Raw genomic sequence first — 17,465 nt, 5'->3', positions numbered from 1 at the left:
CCTGGAAGGGAATAGTAAAGCAAATTGGTGTTCTTGTAACCATGTGTGCTCCTAAGTACAGCTATGAGCATCTGATAAATCTTTTAAAGTACATGTTTACAATGGATTTTATTCTTTTTACTGTTCCATACATACGAGCCCTCTGAGCAAAATAACAGATCCTCTGACACTTAGGAGAAGCCACTGCCTCATTGGCTGCCCACAGTGAAATAACTTATATTGTTATTTCCTCATCCAAATTACAAGGACTGTAAAGAAGCTTCAGAAATTCAGAGTAATCAGTGCTTCGACGGCACAGATCCTGAAGCTGCCACACGGGTGAAAGACCCACTATTTCAACTGGGAGTTTTGCCAGTGGAAAGACTGCAAAAAAAATTGGTCCCCGAGTGTTTTCTACCAATTTTTCTCTTGTTATTTTCTTCAGTGGTTAATGGAAAGTGAGGACAAGTGGAGATCATTTAAAAATGATCTTTCAGGCCTCTCCATGGGTTTATTGCCAGGACCTATTTAGAGGACCATAAAGCTGTAAGGGGCCTATAACTTTGCTGTATAGTCCACAAGCTTCCTAGGAAAGCAAAGAGCCTTTACATCCACGCTCTGCATGTTTTTCCATCTCTCCCTCTTACAAACACATGCACATGTGTGCAGGGACTTCTGGAGCCGCTAATTGAATTCACTTTTGTGAAAGTGTTAACAAATTGTAAGTGACCTTTTATACAAATTTCAAAGTCAAGAATCCGCCGCTAACTGAACATCCCTCTTCTGCCATTCACTGTTATGCAAAACCCACAAACAATTAGAAGAAATAACGAAGAGCCCAGCGGCCCTCTTTCCTAATTAGCTGCAGGAGGCAATGCTGGGGAGGGTGGCTAAGTGCTTCAATTACCTCGGCCCTCCTCACTGCCCTTGTTAGAGCAGACAGGTCCACTGGCCAAAGGGGAACAATTAAGGCAAGGCAGAGCCAGGCAGTTTGCAAGGGGATGCCGGGGCCGTGCCGGCTCTCACACAAGGGCCAGAGCTGTAATCATGCCCCAGATTCCTGCTGGGCTACACAGAGACAAATTAATGGTAGATAGATTGCTAGCTCTAGCCCATCAGTAACAAGGGAGGAAGGGAGACAATATAGCAGTACAAGGGAACTGTAATCAGAGTTTTCCTGTACTATAAACACCCTTTCAGGGCAGAGGGACCACAGCATTAATGCCTCAGTGCTGTGTGCATTGGTGGTACCCCAAGGCCCCAAGCAGAATCACAGACCCCAGCTTGTGCTTTATTTGCTGAAGATAATCTATGCCGGCTGCACCGAGGAGCCCCACACTGGATACCAAACTGGTTCCCAGCAAGAAACTGATCTGTGCTGGTGAGAGCGCCAGCTTGGCCATCCAAGCCCCAGCCACAAGACAGGACAGAGAGCTCTGTATGGACAGTACCACCATGGGATAAATCCTTCACACTACAATGGACGTGAGGAAGGGGTACAAAGGCTGTGCCTCTTACAGCTCTGTGGGCTGAAGACCCCAAATGTGGATCCTGGCTGTACACCAAGATGAAATGATCTCAGATTGAAAGACACTAGCAAGGGCTGACTCTAAGAAAATGAAGCCTCATTAACCTTTCAAGAAAGGGTTAAAGTTTCAGGATAGCTGTTGGTGTTGTAACACAGCTTTGATATCACAACTGTAAAAATATCAGTGATATGATTTATCTACTGTGTAGGCACCCATGCAGTGCCAGAGCCTGCTGCCACTAAGCTGCCCTTGAAATTAGAGGGTCACACGTGGGAGCAGGGCTTTTGGTGCAGCCCCAAAACCACGCAGCCACCAGAGAGTGGATGCCCATGCAAGTGTCCTCTGCTCCCCACCAGAGCCTGTCCTGACCATCAGCGGGCAGAGTAAGGCAGGAGCTGTGCTGCACTGGCTGGAGGGCTACCAGGAAAATCCAAGGGCTGTAGTTTGCATTAAAATATTTATGAGCCCTTGTGCTTTTGAATAATACAAGAAAAAAAAAAAGCAATCTCAAGTCAAGTTTTTACCCTTTTACAATACAGCAATAAAATTGATTGCATCTTTTAAGCCAGTATAAAAACCCTTCCTGAGCACAAGTCCTTTATATCCACTTTTGCCAAGTACCTTTTTTTTCCCCCGCTGATGTATAAACCTTTGAAAATAAGTTTGAGGGGAGACTGACAACCTTGAAACCTCAAGAGCAGCATGGCATTGACGGGTGCCGCTCTCAGAGCTGAGCATTATAGATAGATTTTAATTTCATTTTAACAAAATAGCTGTCTCCAGTGGAAGAAGCATCAAGAGCTAAATGAGGACCCGTCTTGAGCTGAATCACGTTGAACAGACCTCGGCACTGTCATTGATTTTCTGGGAAGAAAAAAAATGCCTCTGGCTACTAAACCAAATTAGTAGTCACTGATGACCAATTATTTTGCCCCACTGTGAACGGAGAGGCGTACTAAAATTCCAGTTTGTCAGACCCAAGGCTCTCTTCTCAAACACCTTTCAACAAGCGTGTACCAAAAGTCCCTCAGATGGTTCTGACGCCTTCCTGTTTTCGGCAACTTCTCCTTCTCCAAAGTTTTAATGAGCTGCTGCTCTGAGGATGGCCTGCCAGAAAGGGAGCCCTTCCCGGCTTGGTGGTACACTATTTGGCACGCCGCACAAATCACAGCTGTCAGAATTTATACACACATACACAAAAAAGTGTCAGCCTAATGTTTGCAAATTATAATTACCATTTCCCTTGCATGTCCCTGGTGCCTTCATTTTAGATAAATCCCAGCTCTGAGGTATCAGCTGCAAAGCACTGAAGGCTCATATTGAATAGAATAGATTTAACTAGTTTGTAGCTCATTTAAGGCCTACACTGTTTTATTTTAATATTGTTAATACTTTATTATACTTTTTAACATTGTTTTCACAGTAAAATAGCCTATTAGAACAGCTGCAGCTTCGTTTCCAGGAGATTTCTGGCAGACTAGCACACCACATTGTATAACCAAGTAAGCAGGCGCTTGTCATTTCAGTTGAAAATAGGTCTATAGCCTCACTCTTGAAAGTAAATTAGAGAGTCTATTAAAGAGACAGGGACTGTTTCAGGGATAATAGTTTTGAAAATGTGCATAGATAAATTCTAAAATATTTAGGAAATGTCAACATTAGAAGTGGCTCCAACTATTTGACTATAAAAGGAAGCAGCTGATTATTTTTTCCGACAATTATAAATAATTTGTTACATCCTATCAGAACTTTCTTTCCCTTCCCTTTCTGTGGCAGGATGCTTGTGCCAAAACAAGGAGATCTGAGTTGCTCTGAATGAGACAGGTTTTAATCCACAATAAGCGCTTTCAGCAGATGGCTCTCTGCCTACACCCCCACCCCCAAAAACCAGCAGCCCCAGACAGTAACAGCAAAATCCTCCCAGCTCAGAGCAGCGACATCTGGGCAGGGTGACAGAGGGAAATGGAGCATACAAGCAGTTCATTCCTGTCCTCAAGTAACATTAAGGTGAGAGGACATTTTCCCCTAGGCCAGCTGCAGTGAGCCACACCGCCAAACGACACCGATACCAGGGCCAAAACTCCCCGTCCACCCCAACGGTAGCAGCATTTGACCTACAAAGAAAAAGCTGCCTCGCTAAAATTTCTCCAGTAACCTTAGTCAAAGTGTTGCCTGATATCCCCTGCTCCCTGCCCCACTTTCTCAATGTTTCTCTCAAAGGAGGCAGGAAAAGCCAGATCAAGCACTGCATCTTACAGCCCACCAGAACCCGTACATATAACTAAGCACACGAGTCATCCCTACTAATTTCCCAGAGACAGTTCATGCATGTATTATTCCAGGCATGATTCTATACTTTGCTGGATCAGGATTTAAATGCGATTAATCACACGGCAGGGAAGAGTCTCTGAAGAGCATCAACCCAAATGTGTCCTTTCAAGCATTTACTTACAAGCCAGCTGTGGACTAATCAGTCACCAACTGGCTGGTCCACCAGAGATGGTAAAAGTCACCTCCATGGAGAGGTGAAAACACTCAGCCATCACAAAAATCAATAATCAAACACCACACACAAAGGCTCCGTGTTCTCCTGCATCCCTCCCTGCTATTCACACACACCAGGAAAGCTCCTGCCTTGGAAAGCGAAGGGTCAGACCAAGGAAACAAGCCCACAAGGCTCACCACAAGCATGTGCAAGGACTACCGAGTTTACACCATACAATGAGGTGCTCAACCACAGCTATGCCACATCTTTTAATCCTTTGTAGATATTTTAGCCCAGCTGTGATCAGCATGAAATACCAAACCATAAGGGAAGCCAAGGGTAAATGTCAGTGTCCCCTTTGGCACAAGGTGTCCCCAGATGATAGTCTGGAGCAATGCAGCTCTTTTGTAGGCAAAGCCTTGAAAAGCCCTGCAGCATGTGATCTATGAAACGGGCGGTCCGCAGAAGGATGTCTCCTCTGATATGAATGCCCCCTTGGGATGTATATTGCTGGATTGCACATCTAGTATCATTAGAAAACACGACCATAGATTAGGCTGTTTTGAAGCATGTGGTGTGCAATAATTAAGTAATAAAAGTCACCACAGGGGTGAAGGAACAAGAAGCAGAAGAGTTACTATTTGCATATGCCCTGCTGGCGCCTTCCGCTACTGTCAAGGATCCTCCAGACCGCTAAAAGCTGGCTGCTGATGATTTCAGGCCAATTGCTGACAAAAACATTGAAGCACCAGCTCACTTGTGGCCTGGTGCACGAGCTCTCTCCAGAAAGCCACTTTCTGGTGGCCCAGAACCACCCAGCGTTTAGCCCAGCTCAGATCCCTGCTCAGGCAGGGAAAGCCCTGCTGCCTTGCTGCTCCAGGAAAGCAGCTGAAGGCACAGCAAGCTACAAGTGTGAGCAAAGCTGGTGGCTCCACAATGTTGTTGGCTGCTGCTGAGATAGAAAAAGTCCCTCCCCAGCAGGGTGTGCAAGGACAAAGACCGATAAAATTTCAGCTGCAGGTCCTCCATCACTTTCTCCCTTGGGATTTCTAATGTTTGCTTCTGGGGGAGAGGAACAGCACCACAACCGCAGTGATAAGCGATATGCTGTCCTCAAGGCAAGAGCCCTGCTGTTCCACTGCTGCCACTGCCAATTCTACCTCCCACGGTGGCTGATGAAGTTAAAGCATCCTCCTTCCTTGGCAAAAGCAAGGCTCAGCAAGTCTGGGCCACAGCTTTGCTGCAACTTGGTCAGGTTAATGCCAGCTTAGTGTAGGTAAACTGACCCAAAATAAATTGACTTCTTAATTTTACCATTTATCTAGAGTTGTAGTCATCTGCAGTCCCCCTGCTGCTGCCCCCACTGGCTGGGACACTCGCTGGTGCCCTGTTTCAAGAGGCAAATAAATCTGCTCTGTGCAACTGGGGCACCAGAGGGGCTCAGTCATTCAGCTCCCCTTTGTGCTGCAGACACCTGACAATGTCCCAGTCCGTTTTAATTCCAGACTCAGATTGTCAGTTGTCCTCTCACCCAGTGCATCTGTTTGGGCTTCTTTGTACACCACAGCAGTCACATTTTCACATTCTCACCACTCACATTCTCCAGGAGCAGGGAAGGGAATCAGCACAGGGAGGTAGAGAGAGGCATTAACCCTGGAGATTATATGATTGTACTTTGAACACTTTTTCCAGGCCTTCCACTCCCTTTTTTGATGTCCTCCAACACAAATACAAGGAGCTGTGGATGGAGCAGCAGAGAGCACTGACAGCAGCCCTGCGAGTGGAAAAGAAAAAGGTAATAATACTCCAACAGCACTGCTGCTTGCTACCAGCCATGAACTCCCCCTGTCCCATCCCACAGTAGATGGGCTTCTTTCTCCCCATCACAGTGAGCAGTCCCAGCTGAGAAACCATTTTCCCTGACTGCTAGAAGGCTGGCAAAGCCTAATAAAAATCAGCTGCTTCTGAGCAAAGATGGGCCTGGCTCCAGCCAGAGCACATCCTGCAGAGTAATGCTGTGGGAGTGAGCACCAGATGTGAAAATTGCAGTGTGCATGCCTGAAAGTGCACTGGAGACAAAAGGAAAGGTTTATTTTAAAGTATTGTTGTATCTGAAGGTATACACAGGAGCTGAGCAAGCTCAGGGCAGTGGTGCTTTGGTCAAAGCCTTCCAAAAGGCTTAGGCACCTGTCCCACAGAGACACCATTTTAGCTATCATTAAGCATCTGTCTGCGTCAATATGTCCCTGGTCACAGGGTGCCCAGCTAAACTCCTGTTATCAATTAAAATGGAGGCTCTAGCTCTTTTTGCATCACAATACTAAAAGCTCTGCTGCAACAAAGCATTAGGTTTCAGGTTATCTTTGGTATTTAATGCCATCCTCTTGCCAGAAGCCTTGCAGATTGTCCTTGGACAGCATCAGCTCTGCTCAGGTTACCTGTAGCAGTGGACAAAAGGATGGAGCAGCCAAATGTTCGAAGGACCAGCACCAGCCTTGATCCTGGCATGTCACAGTGGATGCACGCACCCTGAGCAGTTGTTAGAACTGTTAAACATAGCAATATTGTAATAACATTTAAAAGCAGCCAATGACTGTTTTATTAGTTAATGACTCAAGGAAGAGTCGAGCTAATATGGTAATGACCAATTTCAATGGGCTTACTGCCATCACAAAGTATGCTTTATAGTGGAAGTGCAATACAGTGTTCTTAATTAGCAGCTATTTTATGAACGCACAAGCCCAGGATGTTGGAAAAATGCATCCCTAACTTATCTAGTAATGACTGATGTTTTAATCACTAAGTTCTCTCCATCAAGTTCCTGAAGATTGCAGCCCCCAATTACTGGGTTAAGTAACACATACCTACAAACCAGAGCACAAAGCAAACAGATTCCCCAGGGTTTTGTGCAGTTGCACAGAATATTTTTTGCCAAGACATTCACCAGGTACCTACACTGGCTTGTACTGGGACCATCAAGTACTGTACATTGCAATTAATCACGAGAGAAACACATCAGTCAGGAAATCTTCCCTGTGGTTGTAGTGGTGGAAACAACTCTCCCAGCTAGTGATGAGCCAGGGCTATAGCTCAGGGCTCCTAGCAGGCAGTGGTCACCTCACTGAGATGCCACATAAAGCTCAGAGTTGGCAGTTGCCCACATTTTCCTCAGTGTGCTGTAGATATCAGCATTAGCTGCATGGACACGAAAGACCACCCAGACCAGGAACTAGCGATCATCAGTCCAAAGTGACTTTTAGACTAGTTCATCCCAGCATCATTATGTTACAAGACACCAACCTGATGTATATAGCTGCGCAGCCATTTCAGCCTGTTCTGGTGTATCTTTGATTACAGAAAGACAAATTGCGTGAAACTCGTACCACAGTTCTCCGAAAACAGCCAGTACCTGTGAAGGAGGAGTCCTTCTGGCACCTGCCCCACCTGGAGAAGGTATGGAGTACTTGGTTGAACTCAGAGACACTTTCTAAACTTGCCTGTGTTCCCTGGTAATACCCTTATCACATGAGGGTAGACATGAAGCTCTTATTCCAGAGCTCCCTGAAACTCAAACCCTAAAGTGTTCCCACACTGGATGTGCTTAAACTCCAGCCCCTATCGGACTTCAGGGTAGGATGCTTGCTGCAGACAGCAGGCCTGGAAGAGAAGCAGCAGTTGACCAGACAAAGGGCTTAATGACTTATTTTCTAAAATGTGATCTTTACCAGATTAGAAGCATCTTGCTATACTTCCCCATTAGTGTTGGCATGGCCTTTGTTCCCTTCTGGTATTTCTGCAACTGCCCTACCTGAGTGAAACAATCAAACCTACTTTTAGGTAGTCTGACATTTTATCAGCTCTCAGCATAACTAATTCAAGCCACACCAGATTAATGTGTCTCAAGAAGCATTTTCACCCCAAGAACTACAAGTTTCCTGATACCTGCTCTCGATACCTATCTAAACTACCTGATTGACAATATTCACCCTGTGACCAAGCGGAGGGCCTAGCCAGGCTACAGATGTGCATGACACTTCCTTTAATTGATCCAAATAAGAGCCAGGGTGAAGATTTCTTGTTTTAGCAATGGGATCTGAACATCTCCCTGAACTCATCTCTGCATCTTGCTGTGCTCTGGGGTACTTGTTCAAATTCTGTTAGCTTTGTTTGTGGTGTAAATTACAGGGAAACTTCAAGTGAAGAGCTAGGGTTCATTTTACAAAGGAAGGGAGAAGAACTGGGCAGGGGAAATAGAAAGACACCAGAAAGTCTGAAAGCATCGAAGCCCTGGAGGGAGTTTACATGGCCAAAATCATATCTGGCATTGATAGATACCACTGCAAAGAGTCTCTCAGCCCTCTGCCCTAGCCCTTGTTCTGATAGTTCTGGGATTTTATTTTAATTTATTTTTTTGCTCTGCTGTTGATTTTTAACTGCAGTTTAAAACAATGAAGGAGCCTTGTGACTTCCTGAAGCTAATTTACTTGTACAAGTTGGAGAGTTTCAACCAAGAAATATGTTTTGCACCACCTTGATGTATTCCTTTTACAACCTGTCTAAGACTGTCCGATTAGCATATGTCAGTAATCATTTATCCCAGCTGCCTGTCAGCACAAAGCTGCTGCTGCGGCTAGTGTCAGGGAAAGAACATGACCGATCGCTGTTAAACAGATTGTGTAAGTCACACGAGATACTGGGGCAAGCCTCCTCTTTAGAGCTCCTCTCACCCCAGACCTTTCCATCACTATTCATTTTTCAGCTTCTGTTTTTCTTCATGCTTTCCCTTTTGTTTCATCCAGGACTGTGCTTGGGTTCTTCCACCAGCCACAGGTCTCAGACACCACTTGAGTCTTTCTCCTCTCTCCTCTTCCTTTCCTTCTGAGGAACAGCATCTAGGGGAGGAGGAGCAACTTGTTTTGCCTGGCATCTACAGATTTGCCTCATTCCTCCTTTCTCATTGCATTAACCTGGACGGTTTACCTTTCCCCAGCTGCAGATCTAACATGCACTATTCATGTTAGAACTTGGATTAGGAAATTCATTGCTCAGTTGAGTTTCAGTACATGGTTTTCTCCATGGGAAAATGATCTCAAACATCCATAAGAGTTCGCCCAGTCATGAGCAGCAACACCCCAAGGAAAGTTGATGGCTTCAAAAAACACTTGATAGTCTCCAAAGTGTGCCTTAACCATCTCTATAAAGTTGTTTTTTTACACGGGTGGTGGTGCAATAGCCTTGAAAGACAAGCTGGCCTAACCCTACATCCAAACTCAGCCAAGCCAAGGGACTCCAGCAGTCACTTGCTACCATCCCCTCCATTACAAGGATGACAATAAGGAACAGTGCTCCCAAGAGGCAAGGAAGTTTGTTCTTACACCAGTTCTGTTCTCATTAAATCTTTCTCAGGCCTTAACATGGTGGTGGATAACTAACTTATAGCTTTCCTAGAAGCAATTCAGTGACCTGGGGAAGACAGTTGGAAGCATCGGCTACTGTAGGTAATTTACCAAAACACTGTATTTAGTCTACACCACTAAAAAAAAAAAAAATCAATACAGTCAGTACAGGTCTCAGGTGCTCTTCCATCCTCCAATTTACAGAGGCCAAAGAAGTTTCTGAATAGGGTAAAGTTGTACATGAAATGGCAGAAAGCTCACCACAGGTATTTAAGGCAACTGCTTTGAATTACAAGGCCTCTTAGAGCTGCTCCCCTTTCTCAGACTCCCCGCCACCCCTACAAGGCCTCCTCAGGATCACCAAAAGCTGATAGCAATAAAGGCAAGGCTCCCATCTGACCAGGTGTCTTGCTTTCTCTACCAAGAAGCTGCACTGTGAAAGTCACTTTGATAGCTGAGGAGCTGCAGAACAAGTCAATTCACTGTCCAAGCAAAAACACCTGACTAAAACAGATCTTGTAGTTTTCAGAAGAACTAAGCTGAAGTCAAGCTCATTAGCAGACTCCATCTGCATATTTCCTACTGTCTGTCGGTGAGATTGTCCCGCTCTGGCCATTATACAAGGTGCTCATGGCCTGGGAAGAACTTAACTCTCAGCAAGAACATTGAAAGAATCCCTTGCCCCCATCCCCACAGCCATTATTTATGCTATTTTCCATGTGACCTGAGGCTGGTGCAAGGCACAGGGGTGCAACATGTCCTCAAGCTACTCATCCTTGTGCTCCCTCTAATATTGCCTATCAGCTACAAGATGCCTTTCACAGCCTGGCTTGCTCTGAGCCTGCAGAACAACCTGTTAGCGAGGTGGCTGTAATCCAAAGCAGGGTGCAACAGGAAAATGTTGTTCCTTCTAAACCCATAAAGATCATCAAGGAGGATTTTTCTGCTCCCATCGTCTCCCCTTGCAGACAGCCAAGTGCCTGTTAAGCTGGACTTACCACTAGGTCCATGCAAGACCTGGTATCGTGCTAGAGCTCAGAGCAAGCAGAAGAGAAAACAAAGGAGCTCTGCCCTCCCCGCTAATTGCCTCCGCCTGCTCCCTACATTGCCAGGGCTGCATGGCATTACCCAGCCATTCAGTCGCTAAAGTACAGACAAATTGACTATGTTTTCATTTGGATTTAGGTTTCAGCCCCACTGCTTTAGAATAATGGCCCAGGCTATTAAGCCAACCGTGTGGGTTACAGGCTCTCGCGCACCAGGGGCGCGCGCTCCTGCTCCGCGTCTCGCTCTGGAGGACTGACCTGCCGCCGGGTCTCCTGGGCCCCCAGCTCACTGAGACAAGCAGGTCGTGGGGAGCCAGTCACATCCTGGCGGGCACTTCATTAGGGAAAGGGTTTTTTAATTTATTACAAATCCCAGCAGAAGTTAACTCCTTATTCACCTCAGCAAGATGTTTCTACTCCCCTTCCTCAGTCACTCCCCAAGGCAAAGGCCTCTGCCTTGCTCTGCCTGCAGTGACCAGATTCCTGGGCTCAGGTTTTGTGATCACAGCTAGAACTGTGCACCAAGACTATTTTTTGTTGATGTAGGACTACATTCTTGTGGGACTATAAGAGCTCAGATACCCAGCACAGAGAAATCCGTCTGCCCCCAGCTCATGCCATGTGCCCTGTCCTCACATCACCCATCGCTAGCATTGTGTTGGTCTGAGCAGAACGGCATCCTCAGCATCAAATTCTGGAAAATATGTTGCTGCCAAAATACAGCATCCCCACAGCCTTGCCGTCTGCAGAGAGGCAGTCCAGGGTGAGCTTCAGCTGCCTCCATCTGAATTTTTAATAGTCATAATCCAAACCGGTGCTCAGCACTGGCCACTCGACAATAGATTTTCAGGGCCCTGTGAAGTCAGCTCAGAAGGGCATTTATTTTGGTAGCAACACCTCACGCAGCAGTGATGTAAAAGGACAGAATCTGCCCGTGTGTCAAAGCAGCTCTGCACACCATGTGTCAGTGACACACACGAGGTTTATTTTTTTCTTCGCTCATTAGAGAATTCCAACTTGCACAGACGTTCAAGGTGGCTTTCCAGGGAGAATATTCTTGTTTACTTGACCAGACAGAGGGAGGAAAGAAAAATGCAGCAACTTTGGACAACACTTTTGTCAACACGCATTGCCTTCCCCAGCAGATGAAACGAGCTGCGCTCGATGCGCGATATGAATAAGCGATAAGCAATTGACGAGCAAGTGTTCGGGTACCTTGGCAAAAGACTTAATTTGCAACCTGGCACAAAATCAAAGGCTCTGTCAACGGCTGAGCGGCTCTCCCGCGTATGCCTTGCATTACCTGGGAAAGCTCTGTCAGGTAAATTTCCAGTGAAAGTAATTAGAGGAATCCCCACTGTATAAACTTTGCAGCAAAATTCTGGGCTCCAGAATTTGATTCTCACCAGGGATCCGATATGTGCTCACAGCCTGATCCTTCATCAGGATTAACAGTTGAGGTTTAACACACACACAAAAAAATGTTGTGCATTTTTTTTTAATGCCTTACCTCTATTTTTGTCTGAAGAGCTGAACTGACAAGCACAGCTCATGTAATCCTGCAATTGTTGTCAGAAAAGCCACAGACTGTGCTACACTAACCTGTGCTTGATGCGCACAGCACACACTGGGCTGGCTTTTCCGAGGCACCATTTACCCTCCCAGGCTTGAGGAGGACAACAGGACTTCATGGAGTTGGAGTGTTAGAAAACTTGTCTCCTGTGGCCTTGATAGCACTTGAAGACCAGCGCAATGAGTTCAAGAGCTTGCTGTCACCATGGTACCAGATCAAGCCTCTCTTCAGCTGGGATTTTGGCTGACTAAAAATCTGTGGCACCAGATGGCTGATCAGTGGCCCAAGTGAAATGAATCAGTGGGTCCCAGTCCAACCCAGAGCAGCTCCATGGGCCTTCAGGGCTGCCCTGCCTGCAACAGGCACAACTCAAATTAAATACAAAACCCTACAAGGTCCCAAATAGGTCGAAATCTTGCTACCCAGGTCCTGATCCCTGCGCTTCTCCACTGGGGCAACAATGTAGGTGTCACCTAACACATTGTGGCCATCTGTAACTAAATGCACACTCCGGGCCCTGATAACCAGCTATAAATTATCTTGGTTTATGGAGATTCTTTGGGTTTTCTTGTTTTGCCCAACAGCTAGAACTACAATATAATCACTCAAGTCACAGCTAGGCATTCCTGTTGTCCAGTCTCTGCCACTATCGCTTCACGCTCAACCACCTCACTGCACCCTGCACTCCCCTCTCCCATGCTCGGTCCTTCCTTCCCCTCACAGATGCAGTAGCCCATCATTCTCTGCTCTCCAACATCTCCTGGTTGGCACCAGTAAACAGAACATAAACAACCACAAAAGCCCTTTAAAAAAAAAAATAAAAGGGGGGGAGATATTTAGATCTGGCCTCTAACTGAAACCCCACTCCAGAAGCCCCAGGACCACGATGAACCAAGCATCTCCGGCTCTGCAGCACAAGGCACGGCTCACACCACCACTCCCTACGCAGCCTTACAGCCTGGGCCATCTCCAGGACAGGCTCCACCTGCATCCAAGCCCCCGTGTCCAAAGGCAGCAACTGCTGGCAACCAGTGCCTGGTGCCGGTAGAGATATTCACCCATGAAGGAACAGATTTGGGGCACTTGCAGCCTCACATGCTGTGTTGTTTTCAGGTAAGCCCCTACTACCACTGCTACCACTCCATACAGATTCCCAGATTTGCTTTTTAAATGGCCTGGAGGTTTTTGTTCAGGGAATTCTGCCTTCTGTGGAGGCACCATTTGCCAACCAACAACTTTGCTTGGAGTAAAACTCTTGCCTGGCACAAAAGGGGGCTGAGTTACAAATCTCAAAAACCCGCAGTTGGTGTGAAAGCTGCCTGCTCTGCTCCAGCCCTGGGACATCTGCCGAGCAGGCGACACGCCAGGTTCCAGCTCGAGTGCCTGAATTCTCTTTTACTTGCACTATCACCCAGACCGAGTGACCAGTGGGGTCCAGCAAACACACATGGCCTCCATTTTCAGGAAGCAGAAAAAAAAAAAAGGAAAGTCTCAGTGGGGCATTAAACATAGCAGCCAAAAATTACTGCGCACAGTCTGAATCCTTCCCATTTTTGCTACACAAGGACCATTTAGCCCAGATCCCTTTGTCCTGGATTTCCTCGCTTTCTTGAAATTAGAAAGGTGGAGAGAAACCATCCAGCCCGTTCATTAAGCAGGTTAGGCACGCTACTGCCAGGAAAAGCCGCGGTATTTGTAACCCTAATAATCCAGCAGCCACCTCCCAGCGCAGCTCAGCTTGGACAGAATAACGTCTGTTTTAAAAATACCTGCCTCTCCCTAACTTGTCATGGCATTTGTTGACAACCCTATTGAAAGCCACTCTCGGTGCAGCTGTGAAGGATCTTTCAGCACCTCTTTCTCTTTCCTAGACAGTTTTTGAAAGGGAGGGGAAAAAAAAGCCATCAATACAGGGGGAAAAAGGCATCAGCAGCCAACATCAGCTGATGAAGCGCCTCACCTGGGCCCCCAGCGCACCGCCTCCAATTAAATCAAAATGGTTTGTTTTTAATGGTCTTTTACACTGACAAGTGGGCTATCATTCCAGGCCTAGAGAGCTGTCAGGGAGCCGAGGCAAATCCTCCGTTGATAATGCCCAATGCTTCCAATTAGGAGCCGAGGCCGCTCCTGGCGCACTAACGATTCCCCAGCCTCCCCCAAGGCCCCTTCGGCGCTGGCTGTTTCGTCTTCCCTCTTCCTCCGCCGCAAATTACTGACACAAAACGGAGGCGCCCCGGTGCCTCCTCACCACGCCGGGCCCCGGCCCTGTTGGATTTAATGAGGCGATGGAAGTTTTTGCGGATCTTTCGCTAAATTCTTTTCTTGTTTGACAGCTGCTTGAGTGTTGACCTTATAAAAGATTTAGTGTTTCTCATTATTTTCTGTCAAGCTTTACAAGTGATAGCTTCACGGAAATCATTTGCATCTCGATGCGCGCGCGCGTTTTTGTCTGCACGGGGATGCTCGGTGCAGTGCATGTACAGCACCCATCTCCCGTATTGTGTATTTTATTCCCTCCTCCCCACCGAAAAATCTACAAACGTGACGCTGTTGTTTTGTGTTGTTTTGGGAAAAAAACAGGAAAGGACTTAAAAGGCCCGGGATTTGTTAGACTCCTGTAAATGAGGGAGGTTTTGAAAAAGGAAGAGAGATTGGTTTCCTGTAAAGAGAGCTCAAGAAAGTGTTTTGTCACCCACTAAAAGGATTCAATCAAATGGATGATGGAAAAACCAGGCTGAGTCTAGGGGCGGCTTTGTTGTTAAAGTGAAAAATTGTACGAGGCTGGGAGGCTGCCTTTGAGCACGCAGAGCCAGGCAGGTGCCGGGAGAGGAGCGGGTGCCGCCGCGCACGGATCCTTCCCCAGCAGGAGGAGAGCCCAGCGCTGCTCCGGTCCTGTCCACGGGCTCCTTCTCAACACCTCCCACAAGTCACCTCAAACCATTTAATCCAGCTACCTCAATTAATCCCCCCAACCCCTTGCAAAGCCCATTTACTCCCCCCCAGAAGCTAACCTGGCCGAGTTCCCAAGGGTGCTCACAGTGCAGAGCTGCTGCCACGCACCCCAGCACCCACCTCAAGGTCCACAGGCCCCACTCCAACAGCACCCAAAAAAAAAAAACAGTCTCTGGGGCATGTACTGTGCTGCCTCAGGGGAGTTCTGCCTTCTCTGTACCAGCTGAGCTGCTTTTGTATCTCACCCAGAATTTATTAGCCCTCCTTTAACAGACTGATCTCTGCTTGTAGCATGCAAATGGTCGCACTAATGCTTGGCAAGTGGTCACCTGCAGTCCTCCAATTTAGAACATTAACTGAGAAACCCAAGTGAAAATGGTCCCCCAAATACATATTGAAGCTTTAGGAGGAATAAGTTTATTGCCCCTCTAATTCCTTGAAGCAAGGTGTTACAATATCCTAGCTGCAAGTGCCCCGCATGTTTTAATTTGTCAATAAAATACACAATGAAGGAGCAAAACATTGCTTCTAATGAGCAGAGGAAAACAGTTGCAGCTCTATCATCCTGCAGAGAACGCTGCCAAGCTGGTGCCTACAAACTTCATTCCTATTCTTCTACAGCCTATGCTCCAAATCTGTGATTCAGACAAAATCCTGGTGTAGCAGCCCATAACCACATCAGAGTAATGGTAAAGATCATCAACTGTCTCCAGAGAAAGTACCTTTGGGTTCATCATTTAAAATATGAATTAGAAGAATCAGATATGGGGATTCATCACTGACACTGACTTCTCACACCAGTCTGTCATAATAAGACCTTTGACCCAAGGACACCCTTATCTTGTCCCTAATTATTGGCCTGGGACTAATCCATACTTCTCAGGTATCCCTCATTATGAGGGGGTTTCTCATTTTTTAGAAACACTTGTCCCCTGTCTTACACCTGGTGCTTCCCACTTACTCATGCTGAGGGCAGAAGCTGGCATCACTCAACTTTGTCAAGGACTCTGCTAATTTTAATTACAGTCAGTAGTGGCTCAGCGTGACACTTCTCACCCAGGAGCTTTGTACCAAGACTGGAACAAACCGACTGCTTTTTCCTCCCCTATGGCTTCAACCCAGTCCCATGCAGAAATTTCACCCTGCCCCATTCCTGGTGGCACTGGGCAGGGAACACAGCTGGAAACATGGAGGCACCTTCAAGAGAAGCAGCTCAGCTTGTCCTCGCAGTGGATTTTCCTAACAATCCCAGCTGTCTCCATGCAGGTCAGAGGAAAATCTCCTGCATCTTTAATGGGAGGTCGGACTCAGCCTGGCTGGGGACCATCCCTGCCAGCTCCGGAGGGCTCCCAGGGGCCACCCGCCCCTTTCAGCAGCCTTGGTTCTGCCTCCCCACCCCGACAGGGGTTATGTCTCTGCTGCTACTTGTGGGAAAGCAAGAACATCCAGAGCAACTGTCTGAAGTTAGGCACTCAAATGCATATTTAAGCACCTGAACACCTTCCTCCAGTGAGGGGGAATAGCTAAATATGCTTTGTTTGTCTTGATTAATGAGATCACTAGCAAGCTTTTCAGGGCAGAGACTGCTGTGCATTATTACATATGCAAAACCTGACATCCATCCAGCCTGAGCAGGGTGGGGCAGGCAGGAGGAAGCTCTGCACATCCACACAAGGCAGATATATGGCACAAGGAACTGGGTCAGGGCAGGTGAAGCCCGTGGCCTTGCACAGTAAATCCACCCTGTACACGAAGACACGCTCACATCACAGTAAACCTAGTATCTGCTGCACACAACTGTGTAAATCACACCTCTGGTGCAGCTCAACCAGAAAGGGCCCTGGAACTTTACTCCACCAAGCGTCTTCCCCCTTGTCATGGTCATTTGTTCACCACATCCCCACCTCAAATGGGATTCCCAGGAGAAAACTGCTCATGTGTTTTGTTGGGCAGGTCACACGCAGGTCCCTGACCCCATTGGGAGCTCTGAACCCATCCCACCCCCCCTCAATGAGGCACCTACACCCTGTGTTATGGAAAATAAGTCGTGTTTCTTTCAGAGTCCATCTTAAGTCATCTGACATTTTCAGATGCTGGCATAACTGACAGTGGTAAGACTACAGGATTTTGTTACTGGAGCAGAGTAAAAATATCCTGAAGTTAAATCAGAAAATCAGCCCACATTTCAAACATGTTAAGTGGTTAACTGCAGCTGAAGCGATGTTTTCCCAAGCAGTCAAAAACCCTTGCACTGATCTGCAGTCTCTTCCCTGCTTGTGCTACACCCTGTTCTCCTTGGCCAGCTGCTCCCTGTAACCAATCCCCTATCTGCTCCTTTCCTTATAGGTTGGGCCTCATCTCAGTACTTTTCCAGACCGTGATGCTCGTGAAAAGGCGTTCAGTGCCGCCCATCGAGAAGTGCCAGCGAGATGCCGTCCCCTTCCCCAGGACATCCAAGCCGTGAGCTGAAGCCCAGAGCAGAGCCCTGTGCTGGGCACTGCAGCC

The 17,465-nt window shown here is 47.1% G+C and overlaps 1 protein-coding gene across 1 annotated transcript in view; it reads left to right on the top strand.

Annotated features, from left to right (window-relative positions):
• Positions 1-17,429, top strand: part of CFAP77 (cilia and flagella associated protein 77) — a gene marked incomplete at both ends in the record, with an annotated part of 60,479 nt that extends 43,050 nt beyond the window's left edge. Inside the window, 3 exons of the mRNA XM_084298813.1 lie at positions 5,686-5,788; positions 7,351-7,446; positions 17,307-17,429. Coding sequence (XP_084154939.1) covers positions 5,686-5,788; positions 7,351-7,446; positions 17,307-17,429 — 322 coding nt within the window. The remainder of the gene's footprint in view (positions 1-5,685; positions 5,789-7,350; positions 7,447-17,306) is intronic.
• Between the last annotated feature and the right edge of the window lie 36 nt (positions 17,430-17,465).

The sequence above is a fragment of the Netta rufina genome (assembly GCF_964035555.1).
Source record: "Netta rufina genome assembly, chromosome: 20".
Lineage (NCBI taxonomy): Eukaryota > Metazoa > Chordata > Aves > Anseriformes > Anatidae > Netta > Netta rufina.
Note: the sequence above shows the minus strand (reverse complement) of the source record. Positions and strands in the feature narration are given on the sequence as shown.